Raw genomic sequence first — 23,472 nt, forward strand, 5'->3', positions numbered from 1 at the left:
CAAATGGTAAAGTTGAAATTATCCCTCCGTATATTTTACGGACGCCATCACGAGTTGGTTGACCGTTATGGATCGAATAACCGTTTCACGGATGATATTGGATATGTTCCTTATGTCGTAGCTAAATTCAGTGTGCACCCAGTGTTCATAAAATTATTGGAGCAGGAATTTTTTGACCTACTGTCTAAACTTCATATTCATGTACTTTCATGAAAGTTTTACAAAGTTATTAATAACTGAAAACTATAACCTTATAGACTGAATCTTAGTGTTAACTGTAAACCAAACATTACTAAAAAATTAAAACAGAGATTTGCCCTGTTTACTGTCTTTTTGCAATTAAGAAACTAATTCAAATGTCATTATATAACTCAATTACAGATTATTGACTGGCTCAAGTCAGGGGGTGTATTATATTTGAAAAATTATTTTGTTTTAGGTGTAATAATACCAAGTCAATGATCATCACATCTAGTTTCATTCTAAAAGGGGTTAAAAAAATATTCTCTTGAATTTGAAAGTTGTAGGAAAGAGTAAAATACAACCAAAAAGTCTTTTATCAAATGACAAAAATCAAAAGCTCAAACACATCAATTGCATGGCAACAAACAAATGCTATATTCCTGACTTAGTACAGGAGTTTCCTTATGTAAAGAATGATGGATTTAACCTGGTTTTGTAGCTAGCTCAACCTCTCATTTGTATGTCAATAACATCGAATTCCATTAACTCTACATTTCATTGCTGGAAAAAGATCTGAGTCTTAATCATATGTTTTGGGTGTTTCAAAGCATCATTCCTTTTTAATTTGGTGTTTCTATAAAAAAAAATATAATTGGAAACGTGAAGTGACAAAGCTAGTAAAGTAAATTAAAACTTAAATCATGGCAGCAACACAGAATGCTGTCAGTGTTGCTTAATTTGAACAAATTATATTTTTCACTATTTGCTATAGACGTTATGATTTATTTTTCAGTACATTCTTTTGATTGAATAGTTTTTAATGCCAGTTAAGTGGATTGGTCATATAATCATGTGATCCCTAATGACCAACATTTACTAAAGAAAAATATCATGAAAAGGTTTGTATGTAAAGAAAAGATGTTGCATGATTGCCAACTTGATATCAAAGACCAAAAAACAAAGTACAATAGGGTGTGTGTGGTTAGTAACCTGTTTAATGTGTGTCAATTAACAGAATATAAGACTTTCAATATGTGTAGTCTTGCCATATAAAGAGTTTGGTATGGTTTGTAGCAAAACATCCAGTTATTAGCTGTTAATAATTATTTCAATTTTGTTTTAAATCTTTTGCTGTATTAAACCATAATGTATTCAACTGACTTCATTTGATATGTGTGTGTTTTATTTTATATGTGTGTGACTTTATGTTATATGTGTGTGACTTTATTGTATATGTATGTATTGATTAAAAACAAAGAAGATTTAAATATATAGAAATATATTCATTATTAAAATTTAACTGTACAGTATCACAGACACTAAATGGACGGATTTATAAGTCTACAAACAAAGATATGTGCTTAATGAAATGTATATTCATAAAAGGTGTCTTCAATCAAATGATAAAAGTGGTAATATAGTTTTCTCAATAACTTTATAACTTTGGTCATTTTTTAGACAAAACTTTAATTAACTTGTACCATCTTTATGAATAATAGCACAAGACAAAAAATGTAAATCCAATATGGCATGGGATTTGGTCATTTTCAAAGATTTTCAAAGACTTATATGGTAATCAATAGTTATAAACATCTTTGTGTTTTGGTTTCTGTTAAACCTTTTCTCATGAGCAAACATACCACATCTTCACGTTTTTATACCAGACTTTCCATTCCAGTAAAAACTACTATAATCGTTTCTATTACAATTTCCCTATAGAATGTAACTAACAGTAAGCCTGCACTAGTTGATGGTATAACACTTCTGAAGTACCACTTGATAACATTAATAATGTTCAAACATAACTTACTAGTCATCTCTGGTTATTACATGAAATTTGGTCAATATCATTTTGCCTATAGAATATAACATTTCTTTCAGAACATATAGTAACCAAATGCAATATCCATATTGTATGTCATACAAAATCAATTCTTGTTTCAAGCCCTAAAATATAATTTGTTCATCATCCACATATTCCTGGTCTTGATATTCATCACACAACTTTTTCCACCAGGGTTGCCGTAGTAATCGTAATTGTTCAATATGATTATTTTTTGCTTTAGTTGCTACTGGTAACAAATTACTGGAATACATTTCTACATCTTTATCTGTTACACTGTTTAATGGTGGTGCCACTAAAATTGAAGTAATAAAATAAAAAAAATGCATATAAAGTAAAAGAATAAAAAAAAATACTGAACTCCAGGTAAAATACAAAACAGAAAGTCCTTTTCAAATGGCAAAATCAAAAGCTGAAACACATCAAACTAAAGGTTAACAACTGTCATATTCGTGCTGGATAAGGGCATTTTCTTACAAAATAGTCCAAAAGGACTTAATGTCTTATTTAGAAGTTTGTTAAGGTTTAAAAAGGGAATGTGTAACTAGCATTTTGAGGATTGCAAAAAATTAAACTACTTATTTTAGATCTCATAAAAATTATAAGAAGATGAGGTATGAGTGTTAATGAGACAACTCTCCATCGAAGTCACAGAGTATAAAAAGTTAACAATTATAGGTCAAAGCATGGCCTAATACATGGATCATTGGCTCACAACGAACAGCAAGATATAAAATGCCCCCAATATGATTAGTGTAAAGTAATTCAAACAGGAAAACCAAAGGTATAATCTATATAAAAAACAAGAAATGAGAAACACCTAGGAACTTCATCATCAAACCACAACCACTGAAAAACATGCATATGTATTTTTTGTAAATCTAAAAGCTGGAGAAACTTTGCATTCATATATACTACTTCTGTTATTATTTTGACTATATACCATATTGCAACTTATCATGTGCATAAAACTTGTAGATTTTTTTGCCATTTCTTATTCGAAGTTTCAATGCTGTTCCTAACCAATGCTTGTTTACTTTCTATAATCCTTTTTCATAGTTAACTCATATATAAATATATATCTCAGATACAGCAAAACTACAAAATTAAAAATCAATGATTTTGTTTTTAAAATCAAGAAAAATACATTTTTATTAATAATGAATTAAATCTAAAATTTTATTAACAAATTTTCAATTTCTCATTTTTGATTCTCAAATAGATGATAAGTAGACCTCCGTTTATACAAAGAAAATTTTAAATGATAGAATATTACACAAAATTATAAATGATAGAAAATTACACAAAATTTAAAAAGTAGGCTAAAAACTATACTTACAATGTACAAGTTCAGAATCTACATTTAATCTGGCTATTAAAGCTTCCCTGTGGTGCTGTTTTTCTCTGTTTACTCTTGCAGATTGATAATAACGAGCTAACATTTCTGCTGCTTTTTTATGTCCTTGTTCTAATTCTTCTCTTGATGTATACACAGTCTGAAGTAAAAGTTAATAGTACTTAATTATAATTCTCTTTCAAAATGTTTTTTTTTTGTGTTACATATAAATTGTACCAAGTAAGGAATATGACAGTTGATATCCATTCATTTGATTTGTTTGTGCTTTTTATTTTGCCATTTGATTAGGGACTTTCCATTTTGAATTTTCCTCAGAGTACAGTATTTTTGTTAATTACTTTTAAATATCAGTCCACTTCTTAACTAACTATCATATTAATATTTTTAATCTTTATATCTAATAATTTCATCTGGTATTGGTTTATTTTCATTTTCATTCAATCTATTTTATTTGCATAATAATTTTGCTTTTGGTAAAGCAGATACATATTTAATGTGCATAGTCAATATGCTTTATACAGTAGAAAAAAACTGTTTTGTTCACTTTGTGGTTCAGTTCTGTTCTATATTATCTTTTTCCTTATAAATAGTCTCCTTGATTGTCTCCCTTGCTTAATTCTGATTTAGCTAATAAAACTTACTGGTTTTAATTCTCTGTTCTGGTTGATAAGTCTTTGTATTTCTACTCTTCTGTCATCAGTGAGTCCTGGAGGTTTAAGTGATGCTTTAATTTTATTTCTTTTGTCTTCTAGCTTTTTCAACCATTTCCTAACCTGCATGTGAAAAACAACATATTAAGGTAGCACAATACAAAGATTGTTTTACTTCCAATCACTAACCTTTGAAATGCTGTAACTTTCTTATGAATGCATAAAAAATAACAAAAGAGGTATATATATAGATAGATAAAAGATAATTCTTTTAAATGAATGCAATATTTTTATTATGCAATCATTATGTAATCAATTATTATGTAATTAGCGGCAAAATGTGGATAAGTTCAACTATACAGAAAATTTAAACGAAATCTTAATCAACACATCATGGGCTTCAAAAGGGTGTCTCAGATTGTCTCTATGGTATTCCATTCTCTCATAAATCTCTTATTAGTGTAAACATCCTAACCAAATAAAAGAAGATAATGTTTAATTAGGTGTAAAATTTGTTCTATACATTCTATCTGAAATCTGAGACACCCTTTTGTAGATAATGGCCATACGAACAACATATAATAAAATCGACCCTCTAGGGATACCTATGAAGAAGCTAATTTCATTTGAAAGTGGAAATTTGGTGAAAAATATTTTAGACACAGTTAATATTATAATTGGTTACATAATTGTTGCATAATACTAACATTGCATTAATTTGAAAGAGTAATCTGTTAGCTATCCAAAACTACCACTTTTATAAATTTTCAAGCATTATTAAGAAAGTTACAGCATTTTAAAACTTGGGAGTTGGAGTTATAAAATCTTTGTATTGTGCTACCTTAAGTTACAAAGAACCTTTGATTTTTATTTCATCTTTCTTCTAGCTTCTTCAACCATTTCCTAAAAGAGGGACGAAAGAAACCAGAGGGACAGTCAACCTGCATGTAAAAATCAATATATAGTTGAAGTTTTGAGTAATATTGTGTAGATGTTTTCAAGTAATATAAAACAGTTAATACTAGGGGTCATCTTGAATATGCTTATGACCATCTTAACCTTGCTAGGTACCATCATGAACTTTAATAAACCATTAGATCTTAAATCTATTGTCAAAGATGTTCCACTCTCAGGCTACAGAACAGCAACCTGTACATGGCATTTCATGACATTTTCCCCTAAGGTACAACCAAACAATATTCTTTAATTTTCTATGACTTTGTATTTTCATAACAACTTGTATAGATTCACCCTTTTTTAGATTATCTTTATAAAGTAATAAATATGTACAAATGACCCACACTGTCATAATATAACATAACTGTCATAAGTATCATATGATAACTAAAAGTAATTGGCATGACAGAAAAATAAATACAATGTATATATATTATTGTATAAGTTTTTGAATATAAGGGGAATTCATTTGTTTCAATTAAAGCTAACTGTTGATGTGCATAGGCCTATTTAGCAGGTTTTTCAGGGGGACTGACCCCCTTTTGTGGGAAAAATTGGTGCTTATTTAGGGAATCACTGAAGCATGGCTGGAACAGTTCCCCTCCTAGGCAGTCAGTGGGCACCCTCTTATGAAAATTTCTGGATCTGACACTGATGTGATATGAAAAAGGTGAAAAACCTATAATTAATGAAAACTTGATTATAGTTTTATATGTTCTACAAACACAACTTAAATGCTTACAGCACGCTGGACAGTAATGGCTGCTCTATAACGTTTAACAAATACTTCTCGGTCTTGCATGCTGTTTCGTGCATGATGACCCCTCCATGATTTCTGTATAAGAACAGCAGATTTATTCTGTTGTCTCTGCATGTATCTTTCCAGCATGGCTACAATTATAATTTTTATGAGAATTGTGACTAAATAATAAATTTATGATTGTAATATTTGAACTGGTACTTAAAAGTTACATCTAACTGTTTCAAAATATCCTTTATTGTACGGTGGCTTTGTGAAAAACTGTGCACATCCTGCTACAAGCATGAAATTTGGCATTGACCTTCCTCAACCATTACTCTTTTATTCCAGATAGGGAGGTATTTGAAAAAAATGTTGCATTTCCGGTTAAATCCAAAATGGAGGACTTCATACTTAAATCAGCCCAATATCGAAGGCTAGTATGTGAAAAGGTGTTATAATCATGCTACTATCATAATACTTGGTACAAACCTTTGTTTTTTACTACTTTTGGATATATAATACAAATTAGATGTCTTGAAAACCCCTACTTCCGGTAAAATTTAATATGGCGGACATTGTACTAAAATAAGCTTATTTTTTAGGGAGGGTAATTGAAATATGTTTAAACGTATTACATTGTGCAGGAACCTTTCTTTGGTGCTTCTCATGCATACAATGTATAAGACATATTTCTTTAAAACCTTTACTTCTGGTAATATCCAAATTGGCGGACATAGAAATATCAATTTCTTTTTTATATATTCAACTTTTTTTTAAATGTAAAGAAAATGTTGTTTATTGTGCTGGTCATTAAATTTTTGGCTTTAAGTTATCCTCAAAACCACTTATTCTATTCTGTTGTAAATGTTTAAATACAAAGTTAACACTTCCAGTAAAAAAAAACAATCTGGTGTAAATTTCAATGAGGAGTCCTCAATCCATACCTTCAATGTAGAGTTTTGGATAGATTGATTAAAGCAAAATAAATTTACTAAAGTACTAAAACATTTTTAAAATTACTACTACTATTCAGCCAAAAATACATGTTTATTCACGATCACCACCACATTCACACAAGGCAGTCTACAGGAGACCCTATTTTTCACATTTACAAATCGCATCATCCTTTCTTACATCCACATGTACAAGCTTCTGACAAAATGATGAGGCCTCAGAAAGAGTTTTTTTAAAAGGGATCCCCTTTGTCCCTTCGTCATCCATTAGCACCTGGACTGGGTAGCATAAGGGCCAATTCCAAGCTTGTCTCCCTAAACACCTGCCCTAGTATATTGCTTGTTTTAAATGCTGGAAAAGACTAGACCAAGTTGAGGGAATAGCCTCAATTAGCCTTCCCTTTTGCACAAATAGTTATTTTCTTGCTTCGTTAACCATGTTAACCAAATCTGTTAAGTTTGTGCGATCTTACAGTAAAACCTCGGTGATTTAGTTTGATCAATCATCATTCTTTATGTTAAAGTCACATCTTCAAATGCCATCAATGTCTCACACACAGTCTTTTTTCTTTTCAAGCAAAGAGAGAACTGTATCACAACCGGTAAAGGCATGGATCACAATAAGTGTGTGTGATCACTCATTGCCTAGTGCATTTGGAAGGTAATTGATAGATATTAATTCAAAGTTTTTTGCCCTCCCAAACACAATCCATAGTTCGTCTACCCCTATGTCACGAAGAAGCGAAACAGTAATGGCAGCATCATCAGTAACGACTAACTCGTTTAAGTTTGTGTTTCACTGCATCAGATGCATGCATAATGATTCTAGTGTCTTCCTCTTAATGTGAACATGGTGCTAAACTTGAAATACATAACGTGGTGGATAAGATAGAATATCCTGACTTTTGTTGTAAGAAAGGATGTCGCGGTCGTTGTTAATGTGGAAATCGGGTCTCCAGTGCACTGCTTTATTTGCGTGTGTGGTGACTGAGAATAAACATGTATTTTTGGCCGAATAGTAGTAGTAGTTTTAAAAATGTTTTAGTATTATAGTGATTTTATTATTCTTTAATCAATCTATCCAAAATTCTACATCAAAGAAATGGACTGAGGACTCATCTTTGAAATTTACGCCATTTTTTTTTCTGTCAAATTAGGGGTTTTGAGGATAACTTAAAGCCAAAAGTTTAATGACCAGCACAAAAAACAACATTTTCTTTACATTTTGAAAAAAATTTGAATATTTAAATAATGAATTGATATTTCTATGTCCGCCATTTTGGATATTACCGGAAGTAGGGGATTTCAAGACAGATTTCTCATACATTGTATCCATTAGAAGCACCAAAGAAAGGTTCCTGCACAATGTAATGATAGTAGCAATACGTTAAAACACATTTCAATTAGCTTCTCTAAAAAATAAGCTTATTTTAGTACAATGTCCGCCATGTTGAAATTTACCGGAAGTAGGGTTTTTGAAAACATCTTATCTATATAATATATCCAAAAGTAGTTCAAAACAAAGATTTGTACCAAATATTATGATTGTAGCATGATAATAACACCTTTTCAAATACTAGCATTCGATATTAGGCTGATTTAAGTATGAAGTCCGCATTTTGGATTTTACCAGAAGTGAGACATTTTTTTCAAATGCCTCCCTATCTGAAATAAAAGAGAAATAGTTGAGGAAGGTCTGTGCCAAATTTCATGCTTGTAGCAGGATGTGCACAATTCGTCTGAAATATGCTTGTAGCCGCCGGACTATTAGTCCAAATAATTCTTGAAAGGCTATTATATTTTTCTTAGCTTTGACGAACAACATATCCTGCAGATTCTGGTTTACTCTATCTGCAAGTATAATTATCTATGGTGTACTCATTTTGTGAATTTAGTAGCCAATAATGAAAATTTGATACCCAACAAGAAAATTTCATATCTGTATTGCAAAAAGTTGATTGGGGCATATAAAAAAATCAACCCTTGTTCTATCCATAAACTTGATAAATGAAATATTTAAGGAATAACTGTAATATTTGTTTATGTCTATGAAGAAATAACATAAAAAATGTAGTGCACACTGAATAACTCGTGTAACAGGTTATTAAAAAGTGTGCACCACATTTTTTCAGTCAATCAGAAAATGTGTTACATTCAAAATTAAATTTGTTTCTTTACCACAAAATACATTAAATATCACATTACAGGTTATTCTGAATTTATATAAACAACATCACAAATATTGTTTTCTTATTAATGAATTTTTATACTTAAAAAGGTCTTAGCAATCAATTTATACACAAAAGTTTTTTCATTCGCTTAGACAAAACTCAGAATTTGTTTGAGACTGAATATAGCATGCAGTTATTTACCTTGACAGAAAAAAAGGAAGCCTTCAGTCATTGAAATGTGTATGATAATTAATAGACCATTTTCATATAACTGACTTTTGACTCCCGGTTCTACAATTATTAGACAGGTTACCTATTCTGTTGTTGGACATCCTGTAAGTCAATTACAAGCAACCAATTTTGAGGGGAAATTTACTTGTTTTCCGATGATTTAGTCATGCATAGAAAGCATTTAAACAGTTAACTTTCCATGAAAATTGTACCAATTAAAATCTTGAATTTTTTTATTACAATGCTCTTGCTTGACTGAAAACCAGGATTTCCTACCAAGGAGAAGGTAACTTGTCGAAAAAATATATATTCCAGTCAAAAGTCGGAAATATGGAAATGGGCTATTCTGAAGTGCTTTAGAATATATCAGATAAATCTGCTTAATTTAAAATGATGAAATGTCATTTTCTAAATCTTACCACATCTTTTCAAAGTTTTGTGAAATTAACTAAGGTCAAAGAAAAGAACAATTTCTTGTAGAATTTGAATGTCATGGTAAATAAAGACCCCCACAATATTTTTGCAGATATCAAAACCTGAAACTGTTGATTTTTTCCCAATGATATGTAGTGACGTAGTGGATCAGTCTGCTATGTTTTAGTACATTACCTGCTGGTAAAATTTCTACAGTATGTAATTGTTTCTCTTTAAATTCCCTCATTATTCTTTGTCTATTTAACTTTAGTTGTCTCTGTAATTCTATGGCTTCCTTTGCCTGCACTTTTCTTTCTTCTAATACCCTTTTCTTTAATCTACAATATAAAAATATTTAGTCTGGTTCTAGTTTGTTACCAAAACAGTCTGATTAATATCAAACCTCTCAGCGCTCCTGTTTTATGATATGTTCTGTGTCTCAGAGCGCTGAGATTTTAATCAGACTGTTACCAAAGTTAAAGTATTTTCAATATCATGCAGCTTAAAACATAATTAACGACTTATACTTGTTTATGTTTAAAAAATAAAGTGCTTGTTATCACTGAATGGTAAAGATTGGTTGGTAGTAAAAGTGAATATACATTGTTTATTGTATAAAACAATAAAAAAAAACTTCATCAGCAACATTTTATATTGGCAAATTTCCAATGAAGTTATTTACATAAAGTTATTGGCAAATAAAAATAGAAAATGACATCATTGTCATGTCTGGCAAATGTTCAACATACATTATCTAAAAACATTTTAGATAAGATAAGGAAATAAGATGTAAAAAAACTGCTTGTTATCACTGAATGGTAAAGATTATTTTAATTTATCAGTTGGTAGTAAAAAGTGAATATACATTGTATATTGTATATAACAAAGATTTAAGTTGATTCTGGACAAAGAAAGATAACTCCAAGTAAAAAAAAAATCTTGCTATTGCACAATATTTTGCAATTAGATATTTCTTGCTTACTATTCTGGACAAAGAAAGATAACTCTAATTAAAAAAAAATTGCTATTTCACAATATTGTGCAATTAGATATTCCTTGCCATTGCGCAATACTGTGCAATTGAAAAGACTTGCTATTGCACAATACTTAATATAATAATTTTAGATCCTGATTTGGACCAACTTGAAAACTGGGCCCATAATAAAAAATCTAAGTACATTTTTGGATTCAGCATATCAAAGAACCTCAAGATTTCAATTTTTGTTAATATCAGACTAAGTTTAATTTTGGACCCTTTGGACTTTAGTGTAGACCAATTTGAAAACAGGACCAAAAATGAAGAATCTACATACACAGTTAGATTTGGTATATCAAAGAACCCCATTTAATCAATTTTTGATGAAATCAAACAAAGTTTAATTTTGGACCCCGATTTGGACCAACTTGAAAACTGGGCCAATAATCAAGAATCTAAGTACATTTTTAGATTCAGCATATCAAAGAACCTAACTGATTCATTTTTTGTCAAAATCAAACTAAGTTTAAAGTCATAAGAAACGAGTGACCGGTGAAAAATAATGTTCTTCCAATTCTTGAACTAATGCATACAAACATCCTAAACTTCGTCTTCTGTGCTCGAATTTATCATTTTTTTCGTGTAAATTTCGTATAATTGTCAATTTTTTTTCTCAATCGGTCAGTGTTGTTGTGAAAATATGGCAGGTAATTAAAGTTCGTGTTTTGAAGCCGAAGTTTAACGATTGTCACCTGTTTGTCAACAATTGACGAAAAATAAACAAAAAAGCATGGAAATTGAGCACGTGTTTAACATGTAAATTCAGATAATAGTTTATTTTAAGGACATCCATGCGTATTGTGGTCACCGGATTTTTACGAGATGGGTCACACTGAGGTCACCTTGCATACGGAAAATATGTCGGGGGGAATAGCTTGCTGGAAGGAAGCTATTCAAATAAAGTAAACTTCTTCTAAATATGAATAAATTAAAGAATTTTCTTCAGAAAAAAGTATATGTACATAAGTTTTATAATGAAAACTATCCATTGAGTTATAAAAATCATATGCATTATTTTTTTTTGATTTGAGGTTTCTTATGACTTTAATTTTGGACCCTTTGGACCTTAATGTAGACCAATTTGAAAACGGGACCAAAAGTTAAGAATCTACATACACAGTCATGACAGTTAGATTCGGCATATCAAAGAACCCCAATTATTCAATTTTGATGAAATCAAACAAAGTTTAATTTTGGACCCTTTGGGCCCCTTATTCTGTTGGGACCAAAACTCCCAAAATCAATACCAACCTTCCTTTTATGGTCATAAACCTTGTATTTAAATTTCATAGATTTCTATTTACTTATACTAACGTTATGGTACGAAAACCAAGAAAAATGCTTATTTGGGTCCCTTTTTGGCCCCTAATTCCTAAACTGTTGGGACCTAAACTCACAAAATCAATACCAACCTTCCTTTTGTAGTCATTAACATTGTGTTTAAATTTCATTGATTTCTATTTACTTAAACTAAAGTTATTGTGCGAAAACCAAGAATAATGCTTATTTGGGCCCTTTTTTGGCCCCTAATTCCTAAACTGTTGAAACCAAAACTCCCAAAATCAATCCCAACCGTTCTTTTGTGGTCATAAACCTTGTGTCAAAATTTCATAGATTTCTATTAACTTAAACTAAAGTTATAGTGCGAAAACCAAGAAAATGCTTATTTGGGCCCTTTTTGGCCCCTAATTCCTAAAATGTTGGGACCAAAACTCCCAAAATCAATACCAACCTTCCTTTTGTGGTCATTAACCTTGTGTTAAAATTTCATAGATTTCCATTCATTTTTACTAAAGTTAGAGTGCGAAAACTAAAAGTATTCGGACGACGACGACGACGACGATGACGACGACGACGCCAACGTGATAGCAATATACGACGAAAATTTTTTCAAATTTTGCGGTCGTATAAAAATAAAACATGGTAAATTTTAGTATAGTACAATCAAGTTCTACCAATTTTAATTGAGATCTTTTAGGTGTTATTGTATCTCTAGTATAGCAATAATTGGTTAATTTAATTTGTAATAATAAATGTTGATTCTACCAAACCCTGTTCATCACTGAAGCCCTACTATAGTATATCAATATAACAATAATGAGATGTGGTATGATTGCCAATGAGACAACAAAACACCAAAGTTTAAAAAAAGGGGATGTAAACTATGTTTATCACTAAAGCCCTATAATTTCAAGCATAAACCTGTTAATTACTAGAAATATACAGGGTTAGCATTATTACGTCACTTTGTTTCTCTAATTTTAAATATAATATATACTGTCTGTTTTAATAATTGTTAACTCAACCAATGAAAAAAGTAAAATCACAAAAATACTGAACTCTGAGGAAAATTCAAAACGGGAAGTCCCTAATCAAATGGCAAAATCAAATGATAAAATTCATCAAATGAATGGACAACAACTGTCATATTCCTGACTTGATACAGGCATTTTTAGATGTAGAAAACGGTGGATTGAACCTGGTTTAATAGTGCTTAACCTATTACTTGTGCGACAATCGCATCAATTTCCATGAAATGACTGCCTCCATATTTTTGAAGGTGTGTATTTAAAGCTTAAGACAAATTGCAAAGTCCAAAAGGTCGTTAAACAAGGAAGCAGAATGACATGTTATGACATCCTTATAAGAAGGCTTTGAAACAGGATTTGTATTCTAATTAATACAGCTGTCAATTCATTTATTTTCGTGGGTACCAATGTTCGTGGATAAAGGAAAACTTGTATGTTCGTGTATATTTAATTTCATGGTTTTGTGTCAAGGTTTTCATACAAGCCTATAGAAAATTTGTCATTCATTGAACATTTCATTTCGTGGTTTACTTGTACCCATGAAATCCACAAAATTGGATTACAACAAAATATTATGAATGTACAGTATAGCAAATACTATTATGAAACATTGTAAATGCATTGAACAGAAACTTAACTACATAATACCTATATTGTTGTTGAAATTTGGAGAATGTTTTGTTAGCTTTCACCAGCTTCTTTCTTGTAATAAATCCTTTCCATACAGCTTGGATAGTTATAGCCGCACGAAAAAATCTCTGGAATTAGAAATATCATTAAAACTTACAGCATTTTGACACCATTATTATGTCAAACATATTTTTTTTAGTTTCTTAGCCAATTTTCAATACGAAAAGCAGAGGGATATAAACTAGTGGTACCAGCAAAATTAATGTGTACCTTTTATTGTAAAATATATAATCTAGATAAGAAAATTAATGTTTTATTTTACTCTTTTTACTTCAAAACACTAAATCAATATATATATTAAATCTTTTTACCTCATTTTCAGCTTTCTGTGCATTCCCTGCTTGAAGTAAAAGATGGATTTCTTTTAAATCTCGACTAAATCCTGCTCCTTCCCATTTTGCTAATAATGGCCTTAAGCCTCTGCAAAATATTCAAGTGTATTTTTATGTTCTGTTCATAATTTCACATGTAATTATTTTGAAACATATAAAATTATACATGGAATAATGATTTACATATATTGTAATCATAAGAGAAATATAAAATCTATTTGAATGAAGAAATGTGAGGCTCCATTAGTAATTTCTTAATTGTTCTGTACTGTGGGTGTTTTTTCTTTTCTTATATTGTGACTTATACCAGTAGTTGCTCAATTCTATTTCATTTGGTTGATATAAATGGAGATTTGTTTCATTAGCAATCATACCACATCTTATTTGTTGGTGGGTTTTTTTTAACAGAAAATGACATATTGTTGGATTACTGTTTAAGTCATGTTTATCCACATGTCTTTTAACAAACACCCATATTTTATCAACAAATCTTTACAAGTGTCACTGGTGGAGGAACTGTTGACCTTTTCGAAACACCAGGGTTAAGGTGGTACCAAACATCTTGACTAAAATTAATTTGGCTCGTTTAACTTTCCATATTTACTTTGACTCTTTTACAAAAATATATAAAATTTCAAAAAACTTTTTCAGAAAGTTTTCATTGGATATATAGCAGTTTCACAAACATTAATTATGATCATTGAGAAGCTAATATTCCCTTAACAATACAATGTAATTAAAATGTTTAGCTGATTTTACAGTTATCTCCCTGTAGTGTAAGGTACAACCTAAACTTACCACTTTGGTGGGGTTTAATTTGCTCAATCCTTATATAAGTGTTCTGTGAAGTGTTTTTTTTTTGTCCATTTGTTTGTCTATCAGCCTTTTATTTTCTTTTTGATTGCTTTGCTGTTCTGGAGTTTCTTATTTTCAAATATGGTTTTTTAATTGGGACTTGCGAATGGGTTGCCTGTCCTCCTTTTTTTCATAATATTAATTCCATTTTAGGTTGTCATACAATCTTACTTGATAATTTGCTGATGTCTGTACTAGATTTCTATTTTCTATGTAATCGTTGAAATCAAAACCACTGATTAAAAAGAGTCTTCAATGTAAGACTATCATGAGGATGGTCAACACTTACTTATATCTGGTACACAAGGTTTCTACTAAAGGTCGATGATTCTCACAGATTCTCAATACACATTTACAAGCAGACCTACATATATATAAAAAAAAGTGTCTATGATAAAATTTAAAGAAACTATCTCTTTAATAAGAAATGTTTATTATTCTGTCATTTTGAAATTTTAGTTCTTGTTGTTTGAATTTTGATAATTTTAATTCTTGCTTATTCAATTCATCTGTTTAAACACAGAGATATAAAAAGTGAAAAAATAAAAAGAATCATAAACCAAAGAATTAAAGTCACATTTTGCACAACATGATGTATCTTTAATTATTCTAACTTGTTTCTTTTTGTACAGAATTTATTTTTGCTGATGATGAATAACATTATATTCTTGCAAATCTTTGAATTCTTTAAAATTATTTTGAATCTTTAGCAAACTCTTCTGTCTGACTTTATTAATGGAAAAGATGTCCATTCCTACATTCAAACTTCATAGATATAGGAAGATGTGGTGTGAGTGCCAATGAGACAACTCTCCATACAAATAACAATTTAAAAAGTAAACCATTATAGGTTAAAGTACGGCCTTCAACACGGAGCCTTGGCTCACACCGAACAACAAGCTATAAAGGGCCCCAAAATTACTAGTGTAAAACCATTCAAACAGGAAAACCAACGGTCTAATCTATATAAACAAAACGAGAAATGAGAAACACGTATATATTACATAAACAAACGACAACTACTGTACATCAGATTCCTGACTTAGGACAGGTGCAAACATTTGCAGCGGGAGTTAACGTTTTAATGGATCCAAACCTTCTCCCTTTTTCTGAAACAATAGCATAACATCACAACAAAGAAAAACATACGATAAAATATCAATTGGCAGACTTAACTCAATCAAAAAACGTATGATTAAACAATGAACGAATAAATTTGATCTGCGATATCTGAATACAAATGCACAGTTAATTAAATATTAGAGACAAACATTCATGACCAAAAAGCTAACAAACAAATTCAAACACAGGACATGACTGAGAAATATTTAACCAATCAATGTTCACTTTAGAAAAAAAACGTTTTTTTTATAATCTTGAAGTTTATACAAATGTTGTAAGAATAAGTGAAAAATTGAAGATATTACAAATAATCAAAGCTGGTGTACAGACAAGATCCATATAAATAAAAAATAACAAAAAAGCATTATAAACAGTATCAACAGGTCGAATTAACAAGAAAATACGATTTGAGAGTACTCGCAGTTACTGACAGCTAGTTAAAAGCCAAAACCAATTAATAATAAAAAATCATGCATCAGAGACTAAAATCGACTAAAACACATCACAGGGATTTAGTATTTTAACGTCATTAATAGTCAAAGTATACATGTCAGCATATGATTACTTGGTCAGATCTAAATACTAATGACTGTCAGAAAGAGCAAGCATAACACTTTTGTCTTTTTTCAGTAATATGCTGAGGATTCAAGGATTTTCATGGGTACCAATTTTTGTGGATTATGGAAAACTTACTTGTCGGTGGATATTTAATTTTGTGGTTTTTAAGGAAGTCTGCATACAAGCCAATGGAACATTAGTCATTCGTTGAACGTTTAATTTCGTGGTAACCTAGCCCTATAACCACAAAATCCATGAAAATTGGTATCCAAGGAATGATAATGAATGCTCAGTAGTACATCTAAATCATTTGTTAGCATATTACTTCTTTTTGATATCATATAGTACATCATGATATTTAGGAGAAAACTGTATTGTATTTTAAGCTCCGACGGCATCAATTGGGGATTTGATGGTCGCAAATTAAGTTTACTGGCAACAGAGCTTAAAATACAATATTGTTATCTCAATTCTAATGAAACTGACAGAAAACAACGTTAAAACATGTAATTAAAATCTGCAATATGTCGTCTGCGCTTGAGCGTATGTCCCATAGCATAGATGCCAACCCCCTTTTGACACAATCAGTAACAAACTATCAAATTTTCCGTATTTTTGAAAAGTTTTCAGTAATCATTCATAAACGTGCATTTACCAATAAAAATTACTGACGAGTGGTTACAAAGTGATGCACACTAAAATTTGTCATTTAACATGTTGTCTGTAGTATGTATTCCATTCATTAATTGTTCAGATGTTCTCGACTCAAACATTTTTGTTTTGTCAAGGAGAAGTAGAGAAAGGGGGAAAGCTACTTAATAAAATGTTTGCCTCTTCGGAAGTCAGTTAGTTACCCAACAATAGGTTGATAACTCCCGAGAAACCGGAAGCATTACATTGGCGTTTCCTAAATACTGGACCAGGACGGAAAAGTAATGATAAAAATCCGCGTTTTACAAAATTGAACGTCGATGATTGGGAATCCGTAACTATTCGACTTTGACCGTAATAGCGTAGTTTTTATCGCAAAATCGGAAAAACTACGGAAAAATCGTAATGGTTGGCATCTATGCCATAGCATCAATTGTCAATTGTCAATTGATGCCATGTAAAAAAGTGACGTTATCCAATCAAAATGAACGTTACAAACGTTGTTGCATTAGAATGGTTACTTACGCTCCAACACTAACTTCATTACTAACAGACAGTTTATAAATTAATTCATCCATTATACTGAGAATTAACTTCTGGTTCAAGCTTCTTAGAACAATTCTGAAAAATACAAACATTTACAAATTGATTTGGCATAATTAATATTTGAAATTATATTAAAAAATGAAAAAAATAACAAAGAAACAATAAAAATAATTTGTATTGTTTCTTTGTTATTTTTTTCATTTTTTAATAAGTTATAGTGAGTTATTTACAAAGGCTTTGATTAAATGGTACCGGTAATTTAAATGTCAGTGCCTTTTAACTGAACTTCCTTCAGTAAGGGATTTGTGAGGTTTTCTACACCTTATCAAACATTTTTTGCTATCATTATATCACTTTCTTGCCTTTTACAATGGTTAATATTATACCAGAAACAGATACAAGATGATAGCTAGAAAAAAATATCACTTAAAGGTCATAAGATTTACAAGCATTAAGAGTGGATGAATAAACAATCTTTTTTTTTTCAAATTTGTTTTCACAGAGTTTTAATCTATTCTACAGTTTTGTAAAATTTCAAGCAAAATTTATTTGAATAGGCCAGATGTTTACTCAGGTGTTAGTTGAGTTTGCTCTAAAATGCTTTACTTTCCTTATTATGGAAGTGCTACTGGTTTGATTGACATCTAAATTTATCATGATAATTATTGTCACATAAACTGCTGAGAATAGCCTACATAAAAAACTCTGAGCATCCTCCGAGCATGCTAGGAGCTTCCTCTCAAGAATAAGTCTACGATCCCTTAGATCATTAGTTACAGTTACCTGTTAACCCTGAGTATTTTTGGAATGAGATCCATTATAGCTACAACTGTGTCGGTGTCATCTGTGATCAGTAATTGTAATAACCATGGACATTCCAATACTGCAATATAGAAACAGTTAAAATAAATATTATTCTTCAATGATAACAGCACACATAAATAAATATATAATTATTAAATGATAAAACAGTAATAGTACATGTAAATCTAAATAAGGTTTACTGTGGATTAATTTATTTTCATGGGTTACATATACCAATTTTTGTGGATTAAGGAAAACTTACATATTGGTGAATATTTAATTTCATGAAAATATAAATAACAAAAAACTTCATGAGTGCCTTTGGTACATTCTAATCATTTTCTGTGCTTTATTTTGTAATTCATTTGATTGTATGGCTCAAATTTTGGGCACCATGATTGGTTAATAAAATTATCTATCTATCTACTATTATGTCATTCAAATGAAAACTTTCAAACCCTTAACTTGTATGACTAAGATTTGGATACAATGTATGTCTCATGAAAATTGTGTTTTTAAGGTACTAAGGTGTTGTAATATGTTCTATTACATTGTATTAATTAAACATTTGTGGATTCCAGCAATTCATTACGGTGAACCAGACATGTCAACAGGTCTCATCACGGCTAGTTCGGCAGCCGGCCATATTGGATAAGGGGCAGATTTTCCTAATGAAAGTAAAAATGGTGTGAAAAATACGGGGAAAATCGTATAAACAGAGCATTTGCTTGGAAACTTGCATAAGATTTCCCATATACTTTCATACTGTAACCCCTCTTTCAAAAAAATCTGCCCCCTATCCAATATAGCTGAACTTACCGTAAAGAGGCCCATTGTGAATTTGACAGTAAAGTTCAGCCAATGAAAAAACTGTTACATAAGGATTGCATTAGAAAAAAAATGTCCATTAAAGTCTAATTGAACAGAAAACGTTCGATCTTACTGCATTCAAATTCAATATTGTTTAATATGACTATACACTCAATCTTATTTCCTTAAGTTCTTAGATTTACCTTTTTTTGGCACACTCGTGTGACCTGAGGCTAAATATACAATAGATTCCAATACACCTCTGTAACATGCAAGTAATTTATTTCTTTCCTTCATGTGACCCTACAAATATAAAAAAAGGAGTCTTAAGATTCCACTTCAAGAACAGCAAATCTCTACCATTTATCATAATCATACATTTGTAACTATTAAAAAAAAGTACAGTCTGCTCACCAAGTATTATATGTCTTGTATTCCAAATTAAATATAAGTTGCCATGAAAAATATCTATCGAACCAGTATGCAACTATAGCTAGTAACCATGACGTTTAATTTATCAGATCTACCATTTATCTGGGGTCACTTAGGATATACTCACAGCTCTGTCTGGAATCTTGACATATCTTACTTGTATATGATTGGTCACTAAGAACAAATAATTCATTTGGTTTACATATGACAGGGTTCTCACTAAGATTTTTTTAAGGCAATTCAAGGGACTTGTCAATTTTCCCTTGAAAAGTCCAACAGTAACATGAGGATATTGCTATATGACCTGATAGAGCAATTCAATGACATTCATTTCAGATTACTTTTAAACTTTTGCTATATAATGATGATATACATGTATGTGTACAGTTTAAACAAAATATTTCATTCTTGATGCATTTTTGGACTCACCAGTTTTGAAAATGGTGAGTCCAGACAGATTTTCATGAGTCGAGGACTCATGAACTTGCCTTAGTGAGAACCCTGAATTATGATTGTTCAATAAGAATATGTTACTGAAAATTCAGAAATTATTGAGGGGTTTGTATTATTGCAAAAAATGTGACATAGTTGTAAACGCAATAATTAAAACTTGCATTTTGAAATATTTTATATGAATTAAACAGGATTTTTCTCAATATCTTAAAAATTAAAATTGCATTTACCGGTAAGTATAAAATAATAAAATCACAATAATAAATGCACACAATAATTTCAGAATTTATAATACTTACATCTTCGCTAGCCAAGGGTTACGATCCACTCCCTTTCTCTTCACCCTTGGCGGATTGAGATAAAATTTCAGAGACACAAGGTAAGGATTTTTATTGGTTGCAGTGGAAAAAGCGCCTATAACATGATCACGTGTAAATGTAGATAGTGTTTGTAAACAATTGCCACGTGTTTATTGTGCAACAAGTCTTTACATTCTATAAACATACGACTATATTTAGTGACAACTTGAATGTTTTTAATCAATTTGTAGATTAAGTTCATGTGTATGTTTCATGCACAAATGAATGAATGTTGACGTATATTATTGTTTCTGGCTTTATCAAGTGAGTAGAATCTACACGCTACCGTGTTTTTACCTCCAAATTGAAGAGTTCAAGTGCTACCATTGGTCAAGAATAATGTATTCGGAATGGGAATGACTTTAATCATCCGATAGATGGCACAACATTGTTTTCACAAATGTTGGCTCAATCCGCCAAGGGTGAAGAGAAAGGGAGTGGATCGTAACCCTTGGCTAGCGTAGATGCAATACTTACAGCTCTGTCTGGAATCTTGGCATATCTTGCTTGTATACGCCTGGTCACTAAGAACATATTGCTGACAGCTTCAAGTAGCACCTCATCCTCAAACTTCTTTACTTCTGCACTAGGAAGATCTAGGCCTGCACACACTTGACTAAAAATGGTTAATTATGAAAAAGTGAATTATAAATTAAATTTAGAAAATTGCTTAAACATTATCTATTCCTTGATAAAAGTAAACTTCAGAACAGTAAATCTGACACCAATATTAGTACATATAACTACACTGAACAGCTAGCTCAATATGTGACAAGGGTAAATGTTGTTTTTTGTTTATATTTATTTATCATATATGTAATGAAATAAGCCTTAGTTACTATAAACTAAAGCATAATTTGTACGCATGTGACTCATATAAAAATAAGAAGATATGGTATGATTGCAAATGATAAAACACTCTACCCGAGACCAAATGACATATATATTTGATTAACAACTCTGGGACCAGATGATAGATTTTCCTGCTGCACTGAAGACTCATTGGTGGCCTTGGGCTGTTTTCTGCTCTTAGGTCAGGTTTTTACCTCTTCAACACTTTCCAAATTTCCATTTTCAATTTTATCAGAAAACAGTTGATGGAATTCATTACATAAAGTTAACAATGATTAATACCTGAGTATAGCAGCCAGTGAAGCGGCAATTTGCCATTCTCCATCCACAATGGAAAAGTCTTGTTTCAAAACTAAAACCAGGGCTTGCAACAGATTGTATTCCCATATTTCTTTCCTAATTCTCATACCATCTTTGCTTCCAGCTACAGCTGTGCTGAGGATTTCTAATAAAATAAAATTTGAAATATACACATATACATGATAAAATGTTAATTTTTAGCTAATTTTGTGTTCTACACTTTTGAGATGTTTGGCCACCTTTTAGGGGGAAAAACATATTTGTATGATGGACCAAAATGACAAGGCCAAAAGGACTTATTGCCAAAAAGGGGCCAAACGTTTCCAATGTGTAGAACACAAATTGTTCTATTTACATGTACATGTATACAATGATTGTTTATGGTGTAAGACAGTGTATAAGTATAAAATGAAATCATGGCTGAAACTACTTTTTTTATACTAGTCCGAGATTACTCTGACGTCCAACGGCTGTTTTGCCAGACAAGCTGGGGCCGTGGGACGTCAGAGCTCGTCCCATATCAAAAAGTGGATATTTGCCCACCAAAAATAGATGCGCTGCTTCGTCGCTTCTGATGCCGACTGACGGCCTTGGAATTATATAAATCGGACATCAATCTGTTCATTTTTCATTTATCTCTTCATTTATGTAAGTTTCACCTACCTGCCAACCTTTATTTTTCCATATTTTAACAGTTTTCACAGTGACCCATCGATTTCGGCATTTTGACTTTCACTTTCAAATGGACGTCAAGTTATGAGAGAGTTCGTGGTCTCGAGACTCAAAATATGCAAATATCGATGTTTAACATTAGTAGCCAACCACGATTTTTCACCTCCTTTACAGGAGATCGGTATGACGCATTTAGTTCCGACCATGTTACAATCGGAAGCTCTCGGATATTTAGATAACTTGCATCGTAATTGAAGAGGTGTTACATTAATTATGGTCATTTGCATAAATCATCACTGTTTTCTCGTGGTCACGTGATTATCTTTGAACATGAGAGGCAAAATGCCGAAATCGATGGGTCACTGTGAAAACTGTTAAAATATGGAAAAATAAAGGTTGGCAGGTAGGTGAAACTTACATAAATGAAGAGATAAATGAAAAATGAACAGATTGATGTCCGATTTATATAATTCCAAGGCCGTCAGTCGGCATCAGAAGCGACGAAGCAGCGCATCTATTTTGAGTGGGCAAATATCCACTTTTTGATATGGGACCAGCTCTGACGTCCCACGGCCCCAGCTTGTCTGGCAAAACAGCCGTTGGACATCAGAGTAATCTCGGACTATTTTTACATATGCCAGAATTGGTACATGGCTGAAACGTTTAAACTGGAATCGACCAATTGTGAACTGGGTCCATGGTGGAAATGTCTTGTTTCCATATACACAAGTACAGATATGGACACTGAGACAGATCATAAGCAGATACATGTAAGTACAAAAAAAAATGAAGTAAGGATAGTCTTTTTATATTCTTATTTCCCAGTCAATAACATTAATATTTATCTTCATTTCGAGGAAGATTATGATAATGATTTTTTTTTTATATCTATATGTAGGTTTAAATCTTTGTGTAATATATTTGAGCATGACTGGTCTTGTTCAAATCAAAATTGAATGACTATAATAACCTTTCAGCCTCAGAAGCAAAATTGGGATACGTCTGTCTCGTGTCTCTGCTACCTCAGATGCTAAATTGATAACACGTTTATCTCTGGTAGGACTCGGCTGTCTTGACATTTTAAAAATATAAGTTGAAACTTGCCACACAAAATTTTGTTTACATGGTCATTTTGGCGCTTGCGACTGAATCAGCATTACGTTTAAAATCTAGCTGTCTAAAATAAAAAC

General features: G+C 31.2%; 1 protein-coding gene across 2 annotated transcripts; it reads right to left on the minus strand.

Annotated features, from left to right (window-relative positions):
- Nucleotides 1-1,445: 1,445 nt before the first annotated feature.
- Nucleotides 1,446-23,441, minus strand: LOC139512018 (IQ calmodulin-binding motif-containing protein 1-like). Of its 2 annotated transcripts, XM_071299323.1 has the most exons (14): nt 23,253-23,441; nt 21,593-21,755; nt 20,936-21,074; nt 19,418-19,517; nt 18,384-18,483; nt 17,580-17,675; nt 15,013-15,087; nt 13,848-13,956; nt 13,495-13,604; nt 9,697-9,839; nt 5,733-5,881; nt 4,025-4,156; nt 3,366-3,522; nt 1,446-2,321 (listed from the first exon to the last, which is right to left on the minus strand). In XM_071299323.1, the coding sequence occupies exons 1-14, from the start codon at nt 23,359-23,361 to the stop codon at nt 2,131-2,133; spliced, it is 1,773 nt and encodes a 590-aa protein (XP_071155424.1). In that variant the 5' UTR covers nt 23,362-23,441; the 3' UTR covers nt 1,446-2,130. The 2 variants fall into 2 exon arrangements, with proteins under 2 accessions (XP_071155424.1, XP_071155425.1); XM_071299324.1 differs by lacking the exons at nt 20,936-21,074; nt 21,593-21,755; nt 23,253-23,441 and adding an exon at nt 19,774-19,854 and having other exon boundaries at nt 2,046-2,321.
- Nucleotides 23,442-23,472: the final 31 nt, after the last annotated feature.

This window comes from Mytilus edulis, chromosome 2 (assembly GCF_963676685.1).
Source record: "Mytilus edulis chromosome 2, xbMytEdul2.2, whole genome shotgun sequence".
NCBI classification, from domain to species: domain Eukaryota; kingdom Metazoa; phylum Mollusca; class Bivalvia; order Mytilida; family Mytilidae; genus Mytilus; species Mytilus edulis.